This window comes from Mirounga leonina, unplaced genomic scaffold (genome assembly GCF_011800145.1).
Source record: "Mirounga leonina isolate KUSES-001 unplaced genomic scaffold, KU_Mleo_1.0 Mir_173, whole genome shotgun sequence".
NCBI lineage: Eukaryota > Metazoa > Chordata > Mammalia > Carnivora > Phocidae > Mirounga > Mirounga leonina.
In genome coordinates, this window is record NW_023270447.1 from 12,783,451 (window position 1) to 12,810,960 (window position 27,510).

Consider the following 27,510-nt stretch of genomic DNA (forward strand, 5'->3'; position numbering starts at 1 on the left):
TGATATTTGATTCCATTCCATTATGGTTGGAGAACTACTTTGTATGGTTTTAAAAATTTATTGAGGCTTGTTTTATGGCCTAGCATATTGTCTGTCCTAGAGAAAATTTTGTGTATACCTGAGAAGAATGTGCATTCTGCTGTTGTTGGGTAGAGTGTCTTACAGATAAAGTTTTGTGTGTGTGTGTGTGTTAAATCTGACACCTTGTTGTTCAACTGTCCACCTCTGTTGGTCTGTTGGTATTACACCCAGCTCTTGGTTTTCACTGATTGTTGGCTGATTACTCTATTATTATTATTATTATTTTTTTTTTTCAGTGCTCTGGGCTATAAATTGCTCCACAGTGTAAGCCAATTAAATTTGGGCCCCTTTCAGGGATAGTTTTTGAAGTGAGTCTTTGAGGTTTCTTGTGACCCTAGGGGAGCTGTTCTTAACTGTTTCTTTCCGTGGTTCTCTCTGGTAAATAGTCTGCCTTATGATTTAGTTTATTGCTCTCATGAAGCTATCACCCTCCTCTTAATTGCCATCAAACTGTTGTTTTGGGAGTACCCATAGGCTTGAACTTACCCACATACTAATTCTAATAAAGTCAGTTCCTTTGCCGGGAGCTGTCTGTTCTTATGGCATGCCTCTCGTTCTGTGAAAAATCTCTGAACCACAGCTACAGAGCTAGGGGTGGTTTAGTGGCCTGCTTCTTTTGGATGGACACTCCTGTTTTATGAGCAGGCAGTAGCTTCCAATCTCAGTTTGCTTCTCCTGGTATATTAAGTCCAAAGAGTGAGCAAGTTGAGATGAGGGTGATCAGGACCCCTGGGTAATTGGCATGCTGTTCTTCAGAGAGAGCCTCTGTTCTGTGAGTGGGGGCTGGGTGAAGCAAGGGAACTCCTAACTTCTCAGCTGCACTTTGTGGAGTTTAGTTGCTGCATAGAGGTTGGGGGTGTGTGTGAGTGGGAAGGGTGGGGACTGAGAAATACTAATAGTCTGCCCTTCTCTGGGAAATACCACAACCTCAACTGGAAGCTAGGGGCAGATGGACCCTTGTGTTCTTGGCAGCATTCCCCTGAGGTGGAATTTCTGTCATGCTGAGCTGGGAACATGGCGAGTTGGGGGTGGGCAGGCCATCCTTCAAATGCCACAGACCTTCACTATTCTTACCAAGTTTTAGTAGATTTTTCTTGAATAACTGTTTCTTCAATTGCTGTTTAACTTTAGCATGGTTTCTAGAGATTCTAAAGGGTTCTTATTTTTACTAATTTTTATCAGTATGTTTGTTTTGCTGGGGAATTGATCTGCAGAGGTCTTCATGCCACCATTCTAGAAGACCTCTAGTGGTTTTCTTTTAAATGCTTGCTTAAGACAGGACTTTTAGATTAATTCTTTATTGAGTTATTCAGGTGCCATTTAATGTTTTTGCACATGTGTTTAAAAAGGTTTTCTCGGGCGCCTGGGTGGCTCAGTTGGTTAAGCGACTGCCTTCGGCTCAGGTCATGATCCTGGAGTCCCTGGATCGAGTCCTGCATCGGGCTCCCTGCTCTGCAGGGAGTCTGCTTCTCCCTCTGACCCTCCCCGCTCTCATGTGCTCTCTCTCATTCTCTCTCTCTCAAATAAATAAAATCTTTAAAAAAAAAAATAAAAAAAAAAAAAGGTTTTCTCTTCTACCTTTATGCCTCACAAAGTCACAGTAAAATATAGACTCTATTTTTGGGTGAATTTGAATATAAGCTTAGAATTGAGTTCTGAGTCAATCCCTTCTGCATATTAATTGTGAGATCGCAAGTGGGTGGGTTACCTAAACACCTTGAATTTATTTGCTCATCCAAAATTTTTATTTAATAGTAGCTGTTATTAAATTAGGTAGTGCATGTGAAAGCAGTTTGTAAATTCTAAAAATTTAAAATGGACAGTATTGCATCTTTTCTGATTTCATTCTCATCTAAACGCTATGTATAAAATTTAAAGAGTCTTTGGTATAGTTTATGTGATTTTTAAATTTTTCATATTATAATCGATATTCTTATGAAATCAACAAGTATATTGCCTAGTAAATGATTATTTTAGATAAGCTTATTGTGGAATTACAATAGCAGGAGGAGAAAACAACATTTTTAGTATATGTCTTTGGGGTGTGTGGGGTAATCTTAAAATAAAGTTTTGATTTTTTTAAATGCCAATATATATGATTATACATTGTTTATACTATTTTCAGAGTATCCTGGCTTTAAATCCTCGAACACAAACTCATGCAGCGCTGCATTCCACTTCGGCCAAGAAAGTAGACAAGAAACACTGGAAAAGAAATACTGATAAAAACTGCATTGTAAGTACCACTGATAGATGATTTCACACTGAAAATGATCACATCTTACATATTGTAAGACAAGATTTTACATATACTTTGAAATACAATTAAATGTGTGTAAAGTACAGCTATAATTTTTTCATATTTTAAATATTTTATATTTGAATAATCTCAAAAGTGTCTAATTTTATTCCTTAAAAATCTATTGAAACATTTAAAAAAATACGTAGATTTAGTGTGGTGCCAAAATTTATTTTCTTAAAAATCTATAAAATTTCTCTTTAAATTGTTTTGTAAAATGAAAAACAAAAGAAACAATGTGTTGGCGAGGATTGGAGAAAAAGGAACCCTTGTGCACTGTTGGTAGGAATGCAAACTGGTGCAGCCACCATGGAAGAAAGTATGGAGGTTCCTCAAACAATGAATAATAGAATTACTGTAGATCTAGTAACTCCACTACTGGGTATTTACCCAAAGAATACGAAAACTCTAATTTGAAAAGGTATATACATGCCTATGTTTATTGCAGCATTATTTACAATAGCCAAACTATGGAGGAAGCCCAAGTGTCCCTTTATAGATGAATAGATAAAGAGGATGTGGTATATATAAATAATGGAATATTTATTATTCAGCCATCAAAAAGAATGAAATCTTGCCATTTGCAACAACATGATTAGAGCTAGAGAGTATAATGCCAAGCAAAATAAGTCAGTCGGAGAAAGACAAATGCCATGTGATCTCACTCATATGTGGAATTTAAGAAACAAAACAAATGAGCAAAGGAATAAAGGGCAAACCAAGAAATAGACTCTTAACTATCAAAAACAAACTGATGGTTACTAGAGAGGAAGTGGGGGGGTAGGTATAATAGGTGATGGGGATTAAAGAGTGCACTTGTTATGATGAAAAAGATTAAATTAAATTAAAGCCTTTAAAAAATGTTTTGTATAATGACACAAGGACACAGAAGAGTTTCCATATTATAGATAAAATCCAACTGAAGAAGAGTATGGTGGTATATACAAACTGTTGTAAGATAATGCTTTTGGGGAATATATGTACAGTATTTGGGGAACACTGTGAACATTTAATATATCCAAGTGAGGTACAGGAGCAAAAATGTCTGGGATTACTGATTGCTGAAATGTTATTTAACTGATTCTATGAGGTTAACACAGGGCTGGCACTTTGAGGCCATAAATGGGGATTAAGTACAACCTCGAAGGCAATGTTTAAAATACCATTTTAGGGGTTATACATTTTTAAATTAGGAAAGCAAATTCCTTTTTACCCAATTTCTTAAAATTAATTTCCCCAAAAGTAATTTTCTCAAATCAGTTAGTGAAACAATGAATAGTATTAGTTTATTTGCATTGGCTTTTTGGTACTTTGCTTATACTGTCTAAGGTAATGATTTTAGTTTATTTTTATGTACTTCCTTCTTCCTTACATATTAACTCTTTGATGATGGAATTGAAGTATGTGTACAGGTGTGTCTGTATTCATGTGATTTTTAAAATTTTCTTGTCACTGAGCACTCAGCAAAGTTTTTTAAATGAAAAAAAAAGGAAATAAAAATACAAAGAGGGTGGCTGGGTGGCTCAGTCGTTAAGCGTCTGCTTTTGGCTCAGCTCATGATCCCAGGGTCCTGGGATCGAGCCCCGCATCGGGCTCCCTGCTCGGCCAGGAGCCTGCTTCTCCCTCTCCCACTCCCCCTGCTTGTGTTCCCTCTCTTGCTGTGTCTCTCTGTCAAATAAATAAAATCTTTAAAAATAAATACAAACAAACAGTGTGACTTGAGATGATAACATATAATAGCAAACCTGGATTTGGAGTTCACTTTTCCTTGTACCATTTGGGTGAGTTTTGCTTTCCACTATGAGGTCAAAGGAGACTAGTGTGATCCAAATTAGATCATTAGATCAAATAATAGACTGACTATAAGGCATGATCTTATATTATGAAGTGAATAAAGAAATAATGTAAATTTCAAATTTAGAAAGCCCTCAAAGATTATTAAGTCTAAATCATTTTAGGGCGCCTGGGTGGCTCAGTTGGTTGAGCGAATGCCTTCGGCTCAGGTCATGGTCCTGGAGTCCCTGGATCGAGTCCCGCATCAGGCTCCCTGCTTGGCGGGGAGCCTGCTTCTCCCTCTGACCCTTCCCCCTCTCATGTGCTCTCTCTCTCTCTCATTCTGTCTCAAATAAATGAATAAAATCTCTAAAAAAAAAATAAATAAATAAATAAAATAAATCATTTTAAAGGTATGAGAACCTGATCCAGAAAAACTATATGACTTCTTCTCTAAGGTCTCATTTATATATTATTAAACTATTTATGGTGAGGTTTTATTGAGAAAGAGAGGCTTTCTCTGTTAATCATTTTTACTGTTTTTATTTTCTGAAAATTAGCATTTTATTCCAAAATGTTAAGCTGTACACTGTCTAATTTTACCATATATTTGTATGTATGTGTGTGTGTGTATAAACGATGGGCAAAGATGTAGTGAGATGGGTTTTCTCCATTAAGTATATATTGGCACAAATTCTGAGAAAAGCAGTTTGACAGTGTATCTGACAATATTCATTAACACCTGTGTTAGTTTGCTAGGGCTGCCATAATAAACTACCATTAACTGGGTGGCCTAAAGAACAGAAATTATCAATGTTCTGGAGGCTAGAAATCTGAGATTAAGGTATCAATAGGGTTGTTTTCTTCTGAGACTTCTCTACTGCATTTTCCTTGTGTCTTTATATGGTCTTTTCCGCTCTATGTGCCTGTGTCCAAATTTCCTCTAATAATGACACTAATCATACTAGATTAGAGTCTCCCTTAATGACCTCATTTTAATTCAATTACCTCTGTAAAGACTGTCTTCAAATACAGTACATTCTGAGATGTACTGGAGGTTAGGACTCTAACATATGAATTTGTGGGGGATATAATTCAGTCCATAATAGTATCTTTAAATTATCAAACATTTATACCCAATAATTCATCTTCTACTAAACTATCCTAAACAAAGAATTAGGAATGTAGGTAAAGAATTAAGTAGAAAGAAACTTATCCCCACATTATTTATTTGGTAGAGAAAAATGTGGGGAAAACCCACTGAATTGCAACCATTGAGTTGTGGTTAAATAAATTAGGGCAGATCCATTCAGTGGTAAATTGTGCAATCATGGAAATTATTTTTAAAATAATTAATAATCTGGAAAAATACAATCTATGTTACAAGGAAAACGCATGAAACATTATATTTAAGAATGATTGTGTGCAGTTACACAAACACACACACCCAAAGACACATCGAAAAAGAAAATATAATGGAGTGTTAATTGTGACTAGCTTTGTTTTGTTAGCACCTTTGTATATTTCAAGTTTTCTATGATAAGCAAGTATTAGTGGAAAATGAAAGGTAAATCATCTCAATTTATAAGATTAGATTTATTGCTCTGGATGCATACCATTTTGAAATTTTATTTGACACACTTGTATTAAGAAAGAGTAGTGAAATTCATACCGAAAGTGGAAATATGGAGCTAAGGTTGAAAGTTACTCTCAGTGCAGTTAAAGAATGTGGTTCCTTTCCTTTTCATTATTATGCTCTTTGTGTTTGCATGAAGAATTGATTAAAAGTATAACCAAGAGATATGATTTATTTTTTAATTTGTAAATTTTCATACTTGTGTTTTATAATCACTCATCAAAATTTAAAAGCCTTATATGTATATAAAGCAAACATAAGACTTTGAAAGGTGGAAAGAAGGCCAACTAGCTAGAGAAATACGACCTAAAGAAGGAAACAGTAGTGAGTTCCCTGGGGTTTATTTTTTCTGCATTTATCCCAGTCTTCACAGGGGGGCCGGGGGGTGGGAGCACTCAGCTGGCTCAGTCAGTAGAGCATGTGACTCTTGATCTTGGGGTCATTAATTCAAGCCCCACCCTGGGTGCAGAGCTTACTTAGATTAATTAATTAATTAAATTAAAAAATAAAAATACATAAAAAACATGTTTTGGGAAAAAAATGGAATTAATAAAATAGATAAATAAAATGAATATCCCAGTCTTAGAGCTAAAGAAATTGGAGAACTGGAAATGCTAGGTCCCAACTGGAAATGCTAAGTCCCAAAATGCTAAGTCTGTTCTCTCTAGCTAAAATAGCAGGGAAGGACCAGCCTAGCAAGACAAAAAACCTTCAGATAGTAACTACTCTAGCCAAACACAACAAGAAAAACTGTGACCCCAACCCATGTCTATTCCATAAAGGCTGGGTAGGAAGCCAAGACTTCTGCTCTGTGATGAGATAATGAGATGCCCAAACACCTCTGCTGGGTGAAAGAATAGAGAGCCAATATTTTCATCCCCATTAGCTAGCTGGTAACCGAGTGGGCCCACATCCCCACTTACCCTCTGTGATGTCAGTGGAGAGACCACTGGACTTCTGCTACCATCCGGAGGAAGAGAAGAAAGAGGGCAGGGCTGAAAAATACTCAAAAAGGAAATAATGGCTAAAACCTTTCCAAATTTGGCAAGAAACGTAAACCTATAGATTCAAAAACCTGAGTGACACCCGAAGAAATCCACAGCAAGATATGTCATAATTAAACTTCTGAAAACTAAAGACGAAGACAATATTCTGAAGGATGCCAGCCCACTTGCTTCAAGGCAGGGGCAACTCCTGTAGGCTGTTAAGTTCCCTATTGCTCTATGACTATACAGTACCACTGACTGCATCCTTGCTCTGCACGTCTCCCTGCTTCCTACCCTGCTTTACTTCCTTGTACTTTTCCTGAATAGCACTTACTCCATAAATCACCTGCACACAAATCCCTGTCTCAAATTTTGCTTTTAGGGAAAATCAATTTAAATTGCCAAACAAAGAGTCAAATCGTGGGGCCTTATGAGCAGCACTTGATACAGAAATTTGCTCTCTCCTTCCTAAAATATTTTCTTTCTCTTCGCTTGCAGGACATCAGACTCCCTTATTAGCATCTTCTTGACTTCTTTGTTCATCTTCTCACCCCTAAATATTAGAGTGCCCGGGGCTTAGATCATTCTCTCTCTGAGGCTCATTATGTTGGTGATCTCATTTTTTCTCCTCACTTTAAATGCTGTCTATATCCAGAATCTTATCACCTCTCACCACCTTCACCACTACCAACCTTTCTAATCTCTCATCTGTCTCAATAGCCTTGAGACAGTTTCCATGCTTATGCCTTTCCTGGTAGAATCTCGTCTTAATACACATGAGAAATCCTTTTAAAATTCCCATGCTTAGAATCTTGCAGTGGTTTTTCAGCTCACTTGGAGTTTGCACAGTTTCATTTGTACAGTTGTCACCTTGGCAAGGCCTTCTCTGGCCACTCTATTTAGAACTCTAAGACTGCCCCACTCTGAGCTCTCTTTAGACTGCTGTGCTTAATTTTCCTTCTAGTGCTTATCACTGATATACTCTTTTTTTCACTCACTAATTTATTTTTTATCTTTTTCCACTGGAATATAAAGTCCAAGAGGGCAGTGATTTTTGTGTTTTGTTCATTGTGTGTTCTGTTTCATAAGCTGTGTTCCCAGCTTCTAGAACAGTTGGTGCTCACAAAATATCTGTCGAAGGAATGCATGAATGAATATGACCCTTCTTTTATGTATTCTTTATACACTAGACATAAGGATTACATATTTTCTTGTATAGTGCTATACAGTTTCCAGAGTACCTTTGCATATTACATTTGGTTTTTACAATGATGTAAATAGACAACTCAGATTTGTCTCCTTGTTTTATGGATGAGGACTATGCTGAAAATGTTCAAGGATTTACTTAAGCTTATTGAAATCACTTAGTGTTGCAGCCAGATCTAGAATTCAGGTCATCTGGATCCAGTGCATCTTTTTCAGGATATCACCTGGCTTCCTTAGGAAAGGCAAGTAAGAGTATTAGAAAATAGAATCATCAAACTAAGAAAAATATGGATTGCAGTGGTTGTCATATTTTTTTTTTACCAGTAATCTTATATAATTTCTGAAGATAGCCAAAGAGATCATTTTTAGCTGACTTCCTGACCACTACATACAAAGGTTTTTTATTTATGCTTATTTTGTTTCATTTTCTAACTATTTTGCTTTGGCTTTATAATTTTGTTTTGATTTAGTTCAGATAATCATTGACTTATCACTCTTTGCATAGGTGCATCAGGGTTGTGGGTTGGGTTTCTTTGAATTCCCAGGAAAGAAGTTTTTCTTGAGCCATCGTATAGTCTTCTGTTCCTATCTGCCTTTCTTTTTAAGAAGTCCATTTTGGTCCTGAAAACAACTATATTTCAGGCACTGTACTGAGTGCCACTCAGAGATGAATAAATCACAAATTATAGTCTAAAATTGTCTATTAAAATAGATACAGGTTTAGTTTTAATAAACAAAAATGTATAGGCTCCTTAGAAGATAGGTATCTGTTTGACCTGTAAAAGAGTTAGACAAATGGAAATTCTGAATTTTTTTTTTTTTTTTAACCCAGGAATTTCTTTCCTTGGCAGTTTGATACCATTCTAGTACTAATTGGAAATTCTGAATTCAGTAGGGGATTTAAACTGGCAAATGTGTTTATACTGGTTAATGAAGCACGAAGCAGTTATTTCCAGTATCTTTTAAGCAGGTGTTCCATAACTGCTGTTTATTTTTGCCATTTTTGAAAATGTTGAACTGTCCTAATTGCATAAATATTTTGCACTCATTTTCCATTAGTAATTTTTGAAGACCAGAAAATGTTACAAATCAGAAAACTAGGCAAAAATAAAAAGGGAATGCAGTTTAAGACAGCCAATTATTAGACATCCTGTCCAGGATTCCACTATTGCATGGTGGAACCAGAGGTTGTACTCATGCAATCTGGCACCAGAACTTAAGTAAAATTGTTTGAATAAGTAAATAAAAATAAATCGTTGAGGTTTTTTTTTTCATTCTAGGAAATGACTGCAGTAATATATAGGTTTTCATAAATTGTTATTGTTTTCCTGTGTGAGGTTCACAATCTTAGTCACTATTTTTGTTTGTTTTGTATTTATTGCCTTTTTATAATGGGCCAGCCATTGTGTCACTTATCACAGTAGATTGAAGATGAATTTGATTGACATAGACCTTGCCAAGAAGTTCTCACATTCTTTTTGAAATATCAGTAAGTAACAATAGTACTCTTTCAAAGGAAGTACCATGAAGGAGTTTTAATTATCACCGTGATTCAGTCAAATTTGCCTTTGGCTGAATTCATCTAACTTTCATAGTAGAAGATGGATTTAACAAGGAAGATGGGAGGCAAGATTCATACTGGTGTAGAAGGCTAGAAGACAAAAGAAGGCGGGGCAGTGGGTATGTAGGAGAGAGGATAAGCTTGAATATATTTAGGAGGTGTTTCAGTCTGCGTGGGCAAAAATATCAGACTGGTGGCTTAAACAACAAACATTTATGTCTCACACTTCTGTAGGCTGGGAGGTCCAACATCAGGGCACTGGCAGATTTGGTATCTGGTGAGGACCTGCTTCCAGGTTCATAGATGGCTGTTTTCTTGCTGTGTTCTCACATGGCAGAAGGGATGAGAGAGATTTCTGGGGTCCCTCTAACGGGACTAATGCCATTCATGAGGTTTCCACCTTCATGACCTAATCACACTCTCATAGGCCCCATTTCATAATATCATCACACTGGGGGTTAGAATTTCAATATATGAATTTTGGTGGGGTGGACACAAACCTTCAGTCCATAACAGGTGGTAAAATAAATATGACTTGTGAGTTTACTTTATGTGTGCATTTAGTTGTTTATAAGATAAATTGAGAGAGAAATAGTGAGTTCAGTTTGTGATCTTTTGTTTCTTGTACCTGTGGGATATCCCATGTGGTAGCTCAGTAAAAGAGTCAGGAATGGAGATGAAGAGTTTTGAGTCATTAGAGTATATATAGGTATAAAAGCCTGCGCATAGAGTTACCCAGGAAGAATGTGGAGAGTACAAAATGTAAGGGGCACCAAAAGACTTTGTAAGCAAGATAAATAATACAAAATATATAAAACATGTATATAGGAGCATACCTCTTTCCTTTTGCCTCAGGCTCCAGGGTGGCTTAGCATAATGTTGAGAAACACTCTGGCAAGGGCAGCAGAGATGAGAATTAGTTAAGAAGCACTGTGTGGGTTGAGATGAGAGCCATGAAAGAATAGTGAGAGAGTTCCTACAAGGAAGGATAGGTCAATGTGTTTTCCCTCTAATACATGATTTCCAAATGTGGTTATTTTTTTATACTTTGGAAATTATCCTTATGATTTACTTTGTGTGCTGGGGTCCATTTTTTCCTTCTCAAGCTTACATGACTAGTAACGAACAAAATCTACATAGTTAATAAAGTTATCACTCAACCTCATTTAGAAAGGGAAGGTGGAATCATTGCTTCGATAATCAGCTACCTGGCTTGGTTAAATGTGACATAGAATGCAGGTCCCAATGTTGATACATAGCAAATTCACAATATGAATTCCTTTTTTTAAACTCTGAAGTTAAATGAGTTTTTGACCAGATTCACAGTAAGAAAGCAATCTCTGTTCTGCCCTCACCTCTTCTTATGCCATATTTTAAAACAACTTCTCAAGCTTGAGTTTGCTTTCCTGATTGCTGACAATAGCATTCTTCCAAAAATAGACTCAGTGCCTGAAGGAGTTTCTGAAATAAAAGAAAAGAAAAGAAAATGAAATAAAATAACCAAAACCAAGATTCTTTGCAACTTAATGCCTTCTTCAATAGGTGAAAAATGTTCAATAGGTGAAAAATGTATTGTTTGTATAGAGATTACAAATATCAGACTAGAAACTCAGGCATATAGGAAATATAACCTCCTTTATTTTTCTGTAACCAAACTTAATTTTTGTTCTGAGCTTTTTCAAGAGTAGAAACTTAGTTACTGTCACTTTCAGGATTTTTGCCCCCACTGGTCCCCCTGCCCCTCCTTAGTTCTCTGGGCTAACATCTGACTTCCCTGGGATTTGGTGACAAGTGTGGTAGATGAGGTGAGCCCAGCTGATTCTTCATTATGTATTTCCATTAATAACCAATCATGGGGGATGTGGAGTCATCCTTCATTCCCTTTCACCAGATCCCTTTCTGTTCCCCACCCCTGTGCTACTTTTAAGTTATTCGTGAATGCATGACAATTCCTTCTAATGTTCCACTCAACACTGGGGCTCAGGAAACTTCACAGTTTAGTCACCTCCTCCCAGGTCTTCATCGCAGGTTCTCCAGCTCATGATCTCCATGTACTTTTGCCATCCCTCTATGTCTAGTCTGAGTTGCTGGGTAATGATCCTTTTTTTTCTGGGATCTACCAACATTTCTGGGCCCTCCCCTTTCCTATGGATCCTTATCTTGTCTTTCCATTCTTAAAATATTTATATAGTTTAGATGGGAAGGTAAGAGTGGAGATAAAAATTTACTTTTAACTCATCACACATTTCCTTCTAAATCCATGGTCAACCACTCAAGTTCTTTTAGATTCCTTGAAAACCTGACTTCCAACATCTTAAATCTCAGAAAAATTCTCTTTGTCTCATTGCTTTCTGTGGTTACATCTTTTTCTTCAAGAAATAAAAACTGGTGGCCTCAATGCCTAACGTGCACATTTTAGTAGGAAGGAGGAGGAATTATGGTACAACTTCCCTATCCCATGAAGTCTGATTTTAAATTTGGATTTAACAGAATTGATGATTATCTCCCATTCTCCATCTAGCAGGTTCTCAACTGAGGTCTGTCCGGGGTGGGGAAAGAGGGTGGAGTAAGTTTCTAATCTTCGTCAGAGAAAGTAAGAAAGAAGGGTTAGGACAGGCAAGGCCATGGGGCGCTTGGGTGGCTTTAAGTCGTTTAAGCATTGGACTCTTGATTTCGGCTCAAGTCATGATCTCAGGGTCTCAAAATCAAGCCCATGTTGGGCTCAGTGGGGAATCTGCTTGAGACTGTCTCTAAAATAAATAAATACATCTTTCCAAAAAAAAAAAAAAAGGCAAGGCCATTTAGAACCCCATGTTGGGAAACTTAGATGGTATTTGCAAGACTCCGAAAGTGAGTACCTCCTTAAATTTTGTGCTATAGATGCCTCACTTACCTCACTGTAATAGTGGCCCTGAAAACAGCTGCAAATCAAAGGACTTACACTGTTCTGGAGGTACCAGCCAGCCTCAGGACCTGGGGATGTTCCCATGAATGTTTAAACTTGGGTAGCAACTGGCAACCAGCAATAGGGACTCAGATGGCTTGGATGGCACAGGTAGCCCCAGAACTTCAGCCTGGCTAACTGGGTGGGCTTGCCTGGTCATTACCTTAACTTAATAGCAATGCTACCACACATTATGTATTACTGGATTTTTTGGAATCATTAATCTGGTACCATTTTACCATTTATATTATAAGAACACTTATCCTGCTACATGCATTGAGAACATTGTAATTAATTAGAAAAAAACAAGTTTTTTTTTTTTTTTTTTAAGATTTTATTTATTTATTTGACAGAGAGAGAGATAGCGAGAGCAGGAACACAAGCGGGGGAGAGGGAGAGGGAGAATCAGGCTTCCTGCCGAGCAGGGAGCCCAATGCGGGACTCGATCCCAGGACCCTGGGATCATGACCTGAGCCAAAGGCAGACGCTTAACGACTGAGCCACCCAGGCGCCCTAAGTTTGTTTTTAAATAAGTGTATTGTAAGTAATCTTTATTGGACAATCTCTTCCATAATTCTAACAGAGGTTAGAAGTTGTCATTATATAAATTTAGTAATTAATTTTCTGTATGTGTTAGAATAGACATTAATTTGAAGAAATTATTTGATTCTTTAAAGAAAATGCAAGTATAAAATTCAGCAGAGGGGAAAAAAATTTAGAGAGGGAAAAATATACAGTGACATGTGATTAACTAAAAATCCTTTGTCAAAGAATATAAAAATTTAAGTAGAAGAGGGATTCTGAGCCTAAAATCTTGCCTGTGGTCATTTAGTCATATGTAGACCTTGTAATTTTGGAATTGGGGTGGGATCTTCTAACATATAATCAGTATTTATTTTAAAATAGTAACTTATATTGCTTATGGGAAGTCTTAAAGTCTAGTTATGATTTCAAAAGGAGAATTTTGGCCATCTCAATTTAAGAACACAAAGTATACCCTAATCAATAATTAAAATATGGAATCATTGATTAGTTTTCATTGTCTTTATATGAGATATGAACTCTGAAAAGCATCTCCTGAACATTTTGGACTTTAATCCAATGGCTGGAAATAAGTTACTTTTCATAGCAGTGAACCCTCTTAAAGAATTAATGTGTCACATTTTTCTATATTCCAACACTACTATAGATCAATTATTCTCCCTAATTTTAAGAATTACATAGTATAAATATTTGCTTGGAATCTGCCTTGTACAGTTTAATTCATTACAAAATTAATGGCAGACCTACTATGTGCCTACCACTGTGAAAAGTGGTAGGGAAAGGGACAAACACTTTTCTTGCCCTGACAGCTTAACAGTCTTTCTCGCAGGCATTAAAGTCATTCACAATCAGGTGTTGCAGGTGTATTCCAACTATGGAATCTGGTCTCAGGATTCAAGGTTGGCCTCCCTGAGGAAACAGAATTTAAGTTAAAAATACAGATGGAGGAGGAAAAGAAGAAGAGGGAACCCACCAGAATGGAAAACATACTGGAAAGATTTGAGATGAGGGAGCATACTGAACCCAGGTACTGAAACAGCTTCAGTACTGCATGGCTTGGCTGAAGTGTAGTGTGAAAGTAAGTACCAAGTAATGAGACAGAAGAGGTCAGCAAAGACTAGTACATGTAACAATAACACTGATAATGATGAAGATGATATTAATAATTGCATTTATTGAAAAGTTCTGTAGTCTGGTGATTTCATTAAGAGAAGTGCATGTCATCAGGTTAAGAAAGCACACTCTGCTATACACTGTAATTTAGTTTTGTCACATATTAGGTTCTCTCTTTGTGTGTATGTGTTTTCTTGGTGCTTCATTCTACACATAGACTAGTATTGTCAGAGATTTATTCTCCAGGCTGAAATATGTAATAAAATGTTAATTGACTAAAAAGAAGAAAAGTGTTAACTCTTGATTTCCTGAGGCTGTTAAAAGAGAGCTTTGCTTTAATTATTTATTTCATACTGATCACAACTTTCTCCATATCCATGTGACACACAAATTAAACTCGTTTGTAATTGTCAGCCATCAGCCCCATTACTTTTATTTTGCTCTTCTTTAGTTTGAAATTTTATAATGGTTAAGTGGTGGTTTTTTCTTTTTCTTTTTTCTTTATTGTTGATTAGGATGACGTGTAGTTATCTAGTCAGGGTTTAAGTAGAACTGGAAAAAACTTTCCCCTAAGTGTAAGATGTGTTTCTTTAGCTTTGTTAGCAAAAAGAAAGAAAACTTTCCCTTTAAGCTAGCTTCCTTATCTTTGAGGGTTGTTTTTTTTTTTTTTTTTTTTTTTTTATGAAAGAAGACAGTGAAACCAAAAAGAATGACCTATCAGCAGAAAGGTTGGTTAAGAGTGAGCTACAGAGCCAAACTAATTGGTTTCAGTTATTGGTCCTGCCATTTACTAGCTGTTATGATCCTGAGTAAATTCCTTGATCTCTTCCTGCTTCCATTTCCTCTTCTGCAAAATGAGGATACTAATAGAATCTACCTGATACACTTGCTATTGGGATCAATTTGCATAGTATACTTACAACAGTGCCTGGCATATATATAGTCCTCAACAAGTGTTATTGAATCCCATTATTAGCATTGAAGCATTGATGGAGGTCTGTTTCTGTTACTACGCACATAGGTATGTCCAGTGGACACAGAACAGCATAACTAAATATGGAAAGAACATGGAGAGGTAATGAGCAGGAAGATATTAAGAACAGTAATGAAAAACAGAGCATTTCCTATATTGCCCAGAAATATCCTGGCAGCAGATTGTGTGTGTGTTGGGAGGAGTGTGTGTGAGAGACAGAAAGAGATAAGAAGAAACAGAAAAAGACACCAGCTTTTTTGAACCCTGACTATTATATGCATAAAGTAGGAATGAATTATCTTTCTGTGATTTTTTTTTTTTTTTTTTGCCACATATTCCTTTCTCCAAAAATCCTTCAACATGATGCCTTGGACCTGCCCAGTTTCATCAGTCTATAGGTCTGCGTTGGCATGGGGACTCTAACGCTGGCTGATTCTTCCTATGTGAGTCCCTGCAGGGTACGGAGTACTAACCTAAAATGTGCCCCTGTCTGAGGATGGCTTGAGAATGAGATATTTTCTCTCCATATTTGACAAGGAAGTTTCTCTTTGGAGATGTCATTCATATGGATTGCATATTAGTCTACGGATATTGAGAAGGGATTCAAAAGATCTGGAACCAAACTGATTTGTTTATACAGAAATTCTTTGGATAATCATAATATTAAACTGGAATTGTATGATGTATTGTAGGTCAATAAGTACTTATATAATAAAACAGATGTGTGTTAAGACTATGTCTATAAAAACAGAGTATGTATATTTTAAAAGATATTAATGAAGCATATTACTGTATTTGCAAATAAGAAATATCTTTGCATATGGGAAAATAGAATGCTCTGAACAAAAGAAATCAGCTAAATTGTCTTTAGAGCCTAATAGTATATTTTACCTTTGCAAAACATTTATTTGGTGCTCATAGCAAATAAATATGTGAGTTTTGCTGTTTTCCGAATGGGCATACAATGGCAGCTGTCTTTCTAATCGTTCCCCTATTCAAACACTAATCGGTGGAACCTACGTAGAATGCTAGACGACTGAATAGGTAGACAATGGCAGCAGCGGTTTTAATCACAGTTCTATTCAAGCACTAATCGGAGTGATGATTAAGGGACATTAGAGGGAGCACTTTGACATCTGATCCTTTGAACTGATGTCTGTGCAGGCTGCACTCCACAGAGCTCGCTTGGCCAGACTGATTTCCTTAAATAAAGTGCTGTGATTTGCAATGTAGGAAATATTACATTAGAGCCTATTGAAATGATTAGGAATTGAGGAGCTTTTCTTTCAGTGGGGATTTGGTGTATGCTGTATCCTCACAAAACTCAGAACATTAATGTTTCATACATTACTCTGAGTATCAGGGACCATTGAAAAATTGCATGAAAAAGACTCTTGTAGTCACACACTCAAAATTGAGTATGAATGGAAATATAGAACTCTGCTGTCATAGTCCTCAATTATGGAAATTTATGAATTTAAAAATATTTGGATTTTCATATAACCCAATCAAGATCAGCACATCCTAACTGCATTGCATTTCTTATTTTCTTTAAACCAGCATATTTTTAGTGTTCTGTCTCTTGAGTTACATTAACAACAACGCCCCCCAAAAATGTGTTATACCCTTTCTGCATTGGTCATGCTTTGGATTCAATCATTTTTAATAAGATAGAATAGAATTTTTCTCTTTTTTTTCTTTCAGAATTTTTAATATCAATTTAGATTTTACTGACCTGTTGTCTAGAACATTTCATGTGATTGATCCTGAAAACATTAATATCTATTTAACATTTGCAAATTGGCTCCATGCTTGAAATTTCAACATCAACATTTGAATACATCATTCCAATTATCTTTATATATCTATCTTTAAAATGTATTTATATAATGTATAATACATAGGAGAAAAAAAACCTTTTCTTCTACCCTCTTATTTCAGTTAATGAGGTCTGTGAATTAAACTGGCAAAAGACATTAATAGAAGAAAAGGTATATATGTTTTGGTTGGCGTTGATATTTGATTTTTATGTGCATGGAGACCTTCACAGAAAAGAAGTGAAGACCCAACGATGCTTGTAGACCTAGCAGCTTATATACCATTTTAACAAAGGATGATAAATTGTGGAGAAGTAGCAAGACAAGGAAAAAGGGGTTTGGGCATCTAGGGGTGGTTAATTGTGGGAAGGTAAATATATGGGGACAACCAATGGAAAATTAAAGTTATTTTAGTAAGGTTTGTTTGTGTATCTCAATGCTGACTTTCTGTCTCCAGTGATAATGGTTCTTCTGGTACAGGAGAGGGGAGGAGGAATACTTTCACAAAGGGAAATTTATGTCCTGCTTTTACGCAGGTAGGGGGAGAGAGGATAGTGTTTGCTTTTCTTAATTGCCTTCAGCTCAAAATAATTTTTATGCTGAAGTGGCAAATTGTGGGATAGCATATTCTGATCTCCTTCATGTACAGCCTCTTAGGATTGAGTCCTCTGTATTTTTTATGTTCCTTAGTTATAGGATTCTTTTCTATGAGAAATGAAAGATTTTATCATAAATTCTGGGATAAATATGATTGCCGTGTATACTTGTGAAGGTGTCTGCGCCCCTCAGATTCACAGATGTGTAGGTATGGGCTCTTGAAGCTATATTTATACCACCTGACTCAGACTGCAAATCTGGTGGCCTGAATCTGATAGAGAAAACTGACCAAAGCCAGGAGAAGCAGATTCTCTCCCAGAAATCGGGGGTAAGAGATTTTATTTCATTCTGAGCTGTTTGAGCAGGAAACAAAGAATTGAAACTTTGGTGTTGCAGGGTGGACATTTTCCACCTGCCATGTGTATTTAAAAAAGTCAGTCTGAAGAAAGAGGCAGATGTCGAAAAAAAAATCTGCCTGGGTTACACATGGCTTTTTATGGGGAGGGTTTTGCAACTTTGTGTTTTGTGAAATATTCTTATATCCAGATATAGTCTCCTTTTTTGGCTTAAACTATCTAAAGCTGGTTTTAGATATAGACAACCAAAAAAATCCTAAGAAGCACAGTGGCATATTTCAAATTCTAATGACTTAGAAAAAAAAGTGTTTATTTTTAGGGAATATGGTAAAATTATAATTTTTAGGGAATATGGCAAAATTATAATTAAGTAGGAAAAGAAAAATAGAGTAAGAAATAAGAATAGTTAAATTTTATATTGTGTGAGACAGTAGAATGTAATGTAATCAGCTCCTGCTTAGAGACAGACTGCCTGGGTGCAAATCATGTCTCTGCATTTACTAACTTGAACTTGGATACAGTTCTTCACCCCTATCAGCTAGCTTCAGTTTCCTTTAGTGAAAAATGGAAATAATAATAATTATAGCAATCTAATTAAATTATTTTGAGGATTAAATGAAGTAATGAATTTAGAGAGGGCATGATACAAAGCTTGGCAAATAGTAAATGCTCACTAAATGGTATTTTATTTTATTTTTCCTTGAATATGGGAAATGACTCATGTTTCAGATGATAAAGCATTTGTTTAAGATTTCTTTGAAGACTTTTACATCATTTAGTAATGATTTGCAAATATTAAAAGTTAAGTAAAGTGATACTACATTTATTTATTCTAAGTGTGATTTTTTTTTCAAATGTCATATTTTTGTTTGGGAAACAAATCCAGGTTATTATATCTACATGAATTTCTTGATTAAATAGACTATCATAGGGCTGCTTAGTCTTTTTTATTCTCTAAGAAACAAAACTTACACAGATACAGTATTTTTAGTTTGTTTCCATGTTACATGAAATAATTGTAGTTGGTTACTCTGGATTCCTTCCTTTTTTTTTTTTTTTTCCCCTGAGCTCCAATAAGAATACAGGTAGTATATGTGGTAAGATTTTGCCCTTATTATCTATTGGTTTACCTGTTTTTATCAGTTTGTTTTTAGGTTCATTATGTTTTCTTTTAAATAATCTTTCATGTTTTTGAGAATTGAAATGTATATACTGCTATCTTTACCTATCTATCTCCATGTCTTTATCTCTAGCTCATACATCTGCATGAATTCTTTTTTCAGTGATACTTTCTGGCTTTAAAGCTAGCAGTTTTGTAAACTACCAATCAACAAGTAATCTACCCAAATCATGTCCTCTACAGCACTACCTAAGAAAGTTTGGCAGTGTTGTTGTTTTTCTTTTATATATTTAGAATAAATTTTCTAGACTCCGGCTATATTTTGGTTTAATAGGGGAGGATTTATAAAAAGGGGTTAAAAGGAAGAGGGCCTACGGGTCCAGCAAGGAGAACAGAGGTTTGAATGTAGACTATGCACGGTATTTGGAGGAGGCAAAAAACAAATAGATAATTCAGGTTTAAGGAGGGATTCATGTCTGAGAGCAATAGAAAAAGAGTTTTGGAAGGAATGGTATAGATGAAAATGTCTAGAAAGAAGATAGGATTCAGATTGTGTAAAAACTTAAATACACTTTAGGGATTTGGAATCTTTTTCTTAGGGCAATAAATTCATGATTTTGACTAGGATTTTATTATCTTAAAAGTAATATTTTAAATTTAATGAGTAATCTTTAGAATATTAATTTGGAACCTGCTTGTTTGCTAGGGGCATCAGTAAAGGTGGAAGATCTGGGAAAAGAGAAAATGGAATTAAGGGTTCTTCAGACCTTGTGAAAAGTCTAGAAAATACCAGCTATGGTGCCACTTGGCCCATTGTTCTCCCAGCTGGGATAGTTTCTGGCACATAGTAAGCACTCAAAGATATAGCTATTATTTTTGTTCTTGATAGATTTTGTTATTATTGTTGCTATTTTTGTTATTATTGTTCTTATTTAGACATCTAGTGATAGAGCATTTTTTGGTCCAATTATTGACAGTCTTATACCTTCTATGGTTTTGGCCACATCATAATTACCTCTAGGCTAATATTAAAAAGGAAGCAAGTAGAAGAGAAGGTAACTTCAGCTCAACCCAGAAACAGGCTGAAAAAATTTACCAGGCCTCAAACTTTTGGATATATATTGGACAAGTTATCTGCTTGCTAGGTTTAGGCTTTATCAAATGTGCTAAGTTTTTTCTTTTTTACATTAAATATCTTAACCTTTCTCGCAGTTTTTTTACTACAAGTGTTCTTTTGAATACTCCTGTTTATCTTCCATAAAACAACATTATTTCTTTTTGATGCATTCATCTTATACCTTCTTTTTTTTTTTAAGATTTATTTATTTGAGAGAGAGAGAGAGCATGAGCATGAGTGGGAGGGGCAGAGGGAGAAGGAGAGAGAATCCAAAGCAGACTCTTATAGGGCACCTGGGTGGCTCAGTTGGCTAAGCATCAGACTCTTGACTCTTGATTTCAGCTTGGGTTATAATCTCAGGGCTGTGAGATTGAGCCCTATGTTGGGCTTCACACTGGGCCTGGAGCCTGATTAAGATTCTTTCTCTCCCTCTCTCCCAATAAATAAACAAACAAATAAATAAATGAATAAATAAACAAACAAATAAATGTGAATCTTATAAGTAAGCCTTTGGGAAAGAAAAATAGACATCACTGTCTAGTTTAAATTATCAAATCTGCACTACTGTCAAAACAGTTTTAATACTCGTCATAATATATGCTTAATGAATATATACATGAAATCTTTAATCCCAAATGCAGAATATATTTGACAAATATTATGTAGCAATCATTCTTAATTTTGATTCAACATAATGTGCCATATTATAGTTCTATGAATTTGTAATGGTCTACATCTAATGTTTGATTTTATTTGTTTTTCTAATTTTTACTTGATTTTTTTGAATACATTCATTTCTTACTAGTAATTTTTAATCATTCCCCCTTTTTAAATCATGTATTTGTTTTTGAAAATATCAAGCAAAACTTTTATCTCTGTTTTATTCTTCAGCTTTATATCTGTTTACTATTATCCACATGACTGTAAGCAGTACTTTCTAAACCAAAAAATAAATAAGTTAAAAGAAAATACTCTTCATGACAGCATTGTACTGTCTACTCTTTTTAACATAGGACACTAATAAGAATTCCTTCCCTTTCTGTCTCTTTTATACACCTTCGTTTCATTGTGTTTCCATTCACTGGTAAACACTAGCAAAGATATAAATAACAAAAATATGTTCCACTGTTAATACCAGTATTTGTTACAATTTAACCTTGCCCTCCCCCCCCTAGTTTTTCTCTGGTAGATTAAATGATATACCTCCTAGATTTTCATCATTATGGGAGATAGTAGACATTCTAAATATTTTATGAGATCACATTTTAAAACATCTTATTTACTCCTAGAAAACAACTATAAGGAGATGTACAATCATTAACATGCTTAAGTCAAAAGTGTGAAAGAAATAAGCAAACATAAACAAAAAAATAAACCTAATGTAGGACATAAGACATTAGGAACTTTTCTCAAACAATAAAATAAAACAGAATCTATAATATAAACCAATCCACAAAGGGAATTATACACAAAATAAATAAAAATGTTTAAATATGTAAATTCCAGTAAATATGGGACATATTATTTATAACCACTCACCTCCTCAATGCACAACAGTTAATACAAATGGCAAACTAGGAACTGAATTTCACAACTGAAACAACAGACAAAATTGGATATGAATAACCATTTTTTGTAGAAGTGTATCTAATCTAAGACACTGAACCAAGAAACAGATAATAAAATTATAGCTCCTCCCCTCAAAAAATCATACTATGTGGATCATTGGAAAGAAAGCATTACTCTAAAAATATTTAATGATAGAAAAGAAAATGGTCTTTTCAAACAAGAAAACCTACAATGTAAAAAAGGACTTCAAAAGGAGATAAGAATAATATATATATTTTTAAAAGCTGACGTGTTTTTTGAGATAAAATGGAGCTAAATAAGATGAGGATGGGGTGAGGGAAAGAATAATGGGGAAGATACTTATAGAAAAGTAAAATGCAGTAAGAGAAATAAAAATCTCCTTTGAATGCATTAGACAACAGGACTGACACTACAGATGGGAAAACGAATTTACTAATATCAAAGATCAATTTGACATTATTTCTCAAAATACACTGCAAAGAAATAAATGTAAAATAAACTAACAGAAAATAATATACATTATGTTCTAGTAAGGGAAATCCAATCTATGCAGATGGAGCTCTGGAAAGAGTGAAACAGAACAAATAATGCAGAAACAGTAAGGGAGTATAGTAAAAGAAGATGCTCCTCAGCTGGGGGGAAAAAGAAAAAGCATTTCCTGTAAGTGAAAAGACACATGATGTTTTCTGCAAAATTAGTGGGAAAATTTCATAGCCGTAATTTCATAGAATTTTAAAAAAATGAATTCAGTAACTGTAAAATAAAAGTGTGATAAATTCAACCTAATTAAAATTAAGAACATCTGTTCAACAAAACATAAAAAGAATGAAAAGATAAGCCACAGATTGAAACATACATAACCAACAAATTATTTCATTGGTGATATAGAAAAGACTCTTTAATATTATAAGAAAAAGACAATCCAACACAACGATTGGCAAAAGACATGAAGAGGCATGGACAGATGAGGAAACATGCATGGCCTTATGCATAAAATGATAGTCAAACTCATTAGATTCTTCCCTCAAAAATAACCAGAGAAAAGGCAAATTAAGAATGTATCAAGATAAAATTTTACACATTGTATGGACCAAAATTAAAAGGCTGACAGTATAATTGTTAGAGACAATGTGGATTTACAGGACTTCTAAAATATTGCTTTGCAATTATAAATGGCATATACAATTTGACATTATTTTGTAATGGTGTACTTTTGCAGCCCCTCTCACCCAGTTTATACTCTGGAGAATCTTATGCACATGTGTATCAGGAGAAATGTATAAAAATAAATGAAAGTGTTGTCACAATAGTAAATAATTCAAAACAATGTAAGTATTCATGGATAGAACAACATATAGGTACTGATATTCTTTTTTTAATTTAAATTCATTAACATATAGTGTATCATTAGTTTCAGAGGTAGAGTTCAGTGATTCATCAGTCATATAATAACCAGTGTAGGTACTATATTCTTATTACTATTAAATTATTGACTTTTAAAATATGAACAATGTCAGTTTAAGTATAGCTATTAAATATTAAAGATACTTTTTTTTACAATAAAGGAATTTTTCATACCAAATCATTGCAGAAAAGAGAAGAAAATATAGCATAGTATATGCAATACATGGTAGAAAATAGTGAAAAGATTTTAAAGCCAACACTAAGGAACTTAACACTTGATGGAAAACAAGTTTATCATTTACGATCACAAATTTAAGTGGTTTGCACTCATCAATAATTTTTCACCTTTAATTATAATTAAACCCAAACACATACTCTTTAGGATAAACAAACCAGAAACAAACTGAGAACTGGATTAAAGATGAACACATGGACAAAAATATATTAAATAAGCCAATAAAGATAACGTAGCCACAATCATATGCTAATAGATAAAGTAAAATACAAAGTGAAAAATTAAATTGAAAGAGTTTCAGCACATGATAATAGATACAGTAACTTAATTTAAACGCTACCTCTTCAGAGACCATCTCACGTAAATTCCCTGTCCACTAACCTCCTCTCACTTCCTTCTACTTTATATTTACAGTACTGAAAATTGTAACTTTTTTTATTGTTCATCTTCCCTAATTAGGTTGCATCTACCATGTGATCCATCCTATTTAAAAAGAGACTTGATAGTAATATTTAAATAATATAAGTAACAAGTTTAAATTTAATATATGCCAACATGATATCCCATGATTAGGGTACATACTTTACTTTTTGTTGCTCTTAGGACTTTTTTTTTTTTTTTAATTTTTATTGTTATGTTAATCACAATACATTACATCATTAGTTTTTGATGTAGTGTTCCATGATTCATGGTTTTTGCATAACACCCAGTGCTCCATGCAGAACATGCCCTCTTTAATACCCATCACCAGGCTAACCCATCCTCCCACTCCCCTCTACTCTAGAACCCTCAGTTTGTTTTTCAGAGTCCATTGTCTCTCATGGTTCGTCTCCCCCTCCAGTTTCCCCCCTTTCATTCTTCCACTCCTGCTATCTTCTTCTTCTTCTTCTTTTTTTTTTTTCTTAACATATATTGTATTATTTGTTTCAGAGGTACAGATCTGTGATTCAACAGTCTTGCACAATTCACAGCACTCACCATAGCACATACCCTTCCCAATGTCTATCACCCAGCCACCCCATCCCTCCCACCACCCCCCACTCCAGCAGCCCTCAGTTTGTTTCCTGAGATTAAGAATTCCTCATATCAATGAGGTCATACGATACATGTCTTTCTCTGATTGACTTATTTCGCTCAGCATAACACCCTCCAGTTCCATCCACATCATTGCAAATGGCAAGATCTCTTTCCTTTTGATGGCTGCATAATATTCCATTGTATATATATACCACATCTTCTTTATCCATTCATCTGTCGATGGACATCTTGGCTCTTTCCACAGTTTGGCTATTGTGGACATTGCTGCTATAAACATTGGGGTGCACGTACCCCTTCAGAAATGTGAGACAGGAGTCCATCAAAATCCTAAAGGAGAACACAGGCAGCTCTTAGGACTTTAAAAAGTAACAACTCAATATATTGACACCAATTAAAAAATAATATTTTGCTGTCAATTCAAAAAAGCAATTATTCTATAGGATTTTTCAGTACAATGCAGCCTATGAGAAAATGGTAACAAATATAAGAACAGGAAAAATATCATTTGGATGAAAGTACCAGTTGTTTTCTTAAGCATTTATTAGGCAAAGTATAATTTAAAAAAACTATTAAAAATAAGTAAAATGAGAAAACTTCATACTTAAAGACCCATCCAAGTTATAATTATTTTTTTTTCATCTTGATGTATAACTCAAGAGGTTATGATTTTAAAAAGCAAGAATGAAGGTTGCCTGGATTGCTCAGTGAGTTAAGCATTTGCCTTTGGCTCAGGTCATGATCCCAGGGTCCTGGGATCAAGTCCCACATGGGGCTCCCTGCTCAGCAGGGAGCCTGCTTCTCCCTCTGCCTGCCGCTCCCCCTCCTTGTGCTCTCTCCCTCTCTTTCTCTCTCTGACAAATAAATAAAATTTTTTAAAAATAAAAAGAATGATGGTAAAAAAGTGAAATACATAATGGTGTTAGTAATTAGGATAAAATGTGATGTGGTATACTATGAGGACATCTAGTACAGAGATATGAGCTAGGCTACAGATTCAGGGACAATTTCCCTTTCATAAGGAATTGTTATATGATCATCAGAATAGGAGAAAATTAAATATGCACATTTGCATCTACAGAGGATCTGTAAAGAAGGAAGGGAAACAGCAGTTACGCTGTTTTAGGAGAGTATGAATTGGCAAACCCTCCCTGGAGGATAACTTGTCAGCATTCATTGTTTGCACCAGCAATTCCACTTCTAGGAAGCTAACCTACAGAATCATTCAGATATGCACATAAGATGGCAGATACAAGGAGCTTCACTACAGCATTGTTTGTAATGATAGTGAGCTGGGAAGTACTAAAAGCCCTTAAAAATGATTAAGTGTATAATTACATATGTATAAATAGATATCATACAGCCATTAAAGTTAATGAAATAGATCGGTATGTGCTGCCCAGGAACCAGTTAAATTCTGTTTTATATGTAGCAACTAACAGTAGATAGTTCTAAAAGTTTATAACCTGATGAGCAATCCAATATAACATTAAGTTACAGTGTTACATATAATTATTTAGAATACTAAGTTTCTGGAGAGCAGTCAATAAACAAAGTAAACTCCCAAATTGGAATAAAAGGAAAATAATTAGTGCATGGAACACAGTAATCTAGATCTGTTCAGAACGAACTGCTCTTTAGGGTCCTAGTAAAACATTAAGGCGGCATTAATCTAAAGTTAATTTGTATAAAACTCTGGAATATGGGAATAGGCTAATCTGCAGTTAGTGGGAAAGGCAGATTCTAGATTTATTAAATGTTTTTAAGCACCTAACAAAATGCTAGGAACGTAGTGAGGGACTTACGGTATTGTTTGGGAAGAGAGCCAAGTAAACAAGCAATGTTAATACAGTGTAACTATTTTAGTGTAATATAATTTACTTATTTGTAAGTTTTTGTCTCTCCCTTGACTAAAATGGAAGTTCCATGGAGAAAAGATTTTTGTCCATTTAGTAGTATTCCAAATGCTTATAGCAGTGACAGGGAATTAATAAGTCCTCAATACAGATTAGTTGATTAGATGAAGAAAGGGAGAAAGAAGAAGGGAAGGTAGAAAGGGGGGAAGATGGGCTACATCAAAGGTTCAGGGTGTTCAGGGTGTTGGGGCTGTGGGAGTAATCAGATGTTTTCCAGAAGATAGGAAACCTTGGATGAGACCTGAAGGACAAGATTGGATTTAGTGAATATATTTGGATTGTGTGAGGTTAGTTTTGTTCCTAGGTCAAATGGAAGATGGCTTAGAGGGAAGTAGACATGATTACTGTGAAAATCTTGTTTTATTTTGCAATCAATTTTCCTGTAGGCTATCTAAGGTGAAGATGTCCAGTAGATAGATAGATAGGCAGGCAGACAGGCAGGCAGACAGGCAGAACTATATATATGATTTCTAGTAAAAAAAAAAAAAATGACCAGAATTATGTTCACTGGATTTGGCAATGCAGAGGCCATTTGTGACCCTGACCAAAATAATTTCATTGAAGCAGAGGGGATGGAAGCTAGTTTGTGGTGGGTTTAGGAGTAAAAGAGAAATGAGCACTTGGCATTTCCAGAGTATGGGCAGTATTTCTGAGATCTGATTCTGGGCGAGTGCAGGAGATGTAGCTGGTTACATCTATGAATGTCTCTAGTTGTCATATATACTTCTACTGATTTTTTTTTTTTTTTTGAAGAAACAAACCTAGGCTCTGTGTTTGCATATGGAAGAGGAAATATTGCTGCAGAAGTAGAGGGAAAAATGTGTACTGCATCGTACATAAACTTCTTCCACAAGCTTTTGGATATTTTCACTAGGAGCTTTGAGAATCCAACAATAAAAGATTACTTACTGACACTGGCAAGGAGGAAGATTTGCCTGCCTATTATTTGGATTTGAAAGGAAAAGGAAAATAAAGAGCTTTAACAAGCAGAGTTGTCTTGTTCACTGAACCACATAAAGTGCATTTAATTTTTCTCGCACAGGTGTACAAGCTTGTAGATACTTTGTACTTTTGGTTGTTTTAGGACACAATTTGTGAAAATAGGAAAGTATTTCTGGGGATATATGAAAATCATTTATTTCAAAGAATATGAAATATTGAAACCTAAAATTCATAATTTATTGATTACTGGGTGCTCATTCATTTAT

At 35.1% G+C, this 27,510-nt stretch overlaps 1 protein-coding gene across 2 annotated transcripts in view; it reads left to right on the plus strand.

The window, feature by feature from the left end:
* Positions 1–27,510, plus strand: part of DPYD (dihydropyrimidine dehydrogenase) — an 802,992-nt gene that overhangs the window by 38,772 nt on the left and 736,710 nt on the right. For both annotated transcript variants that reach the window (XM_035017962.1, XM_035017963.1), the window contains exon 2: positions 2,207–2,317. In XM_035017962.1, coding sequence (XP_034873853.1) covers positions 2,207–2,317 — 111 coding nt within the window. The remainder of the gene's footprint in view (positions 1–2,206; positions 2,318–27,510) is intronic.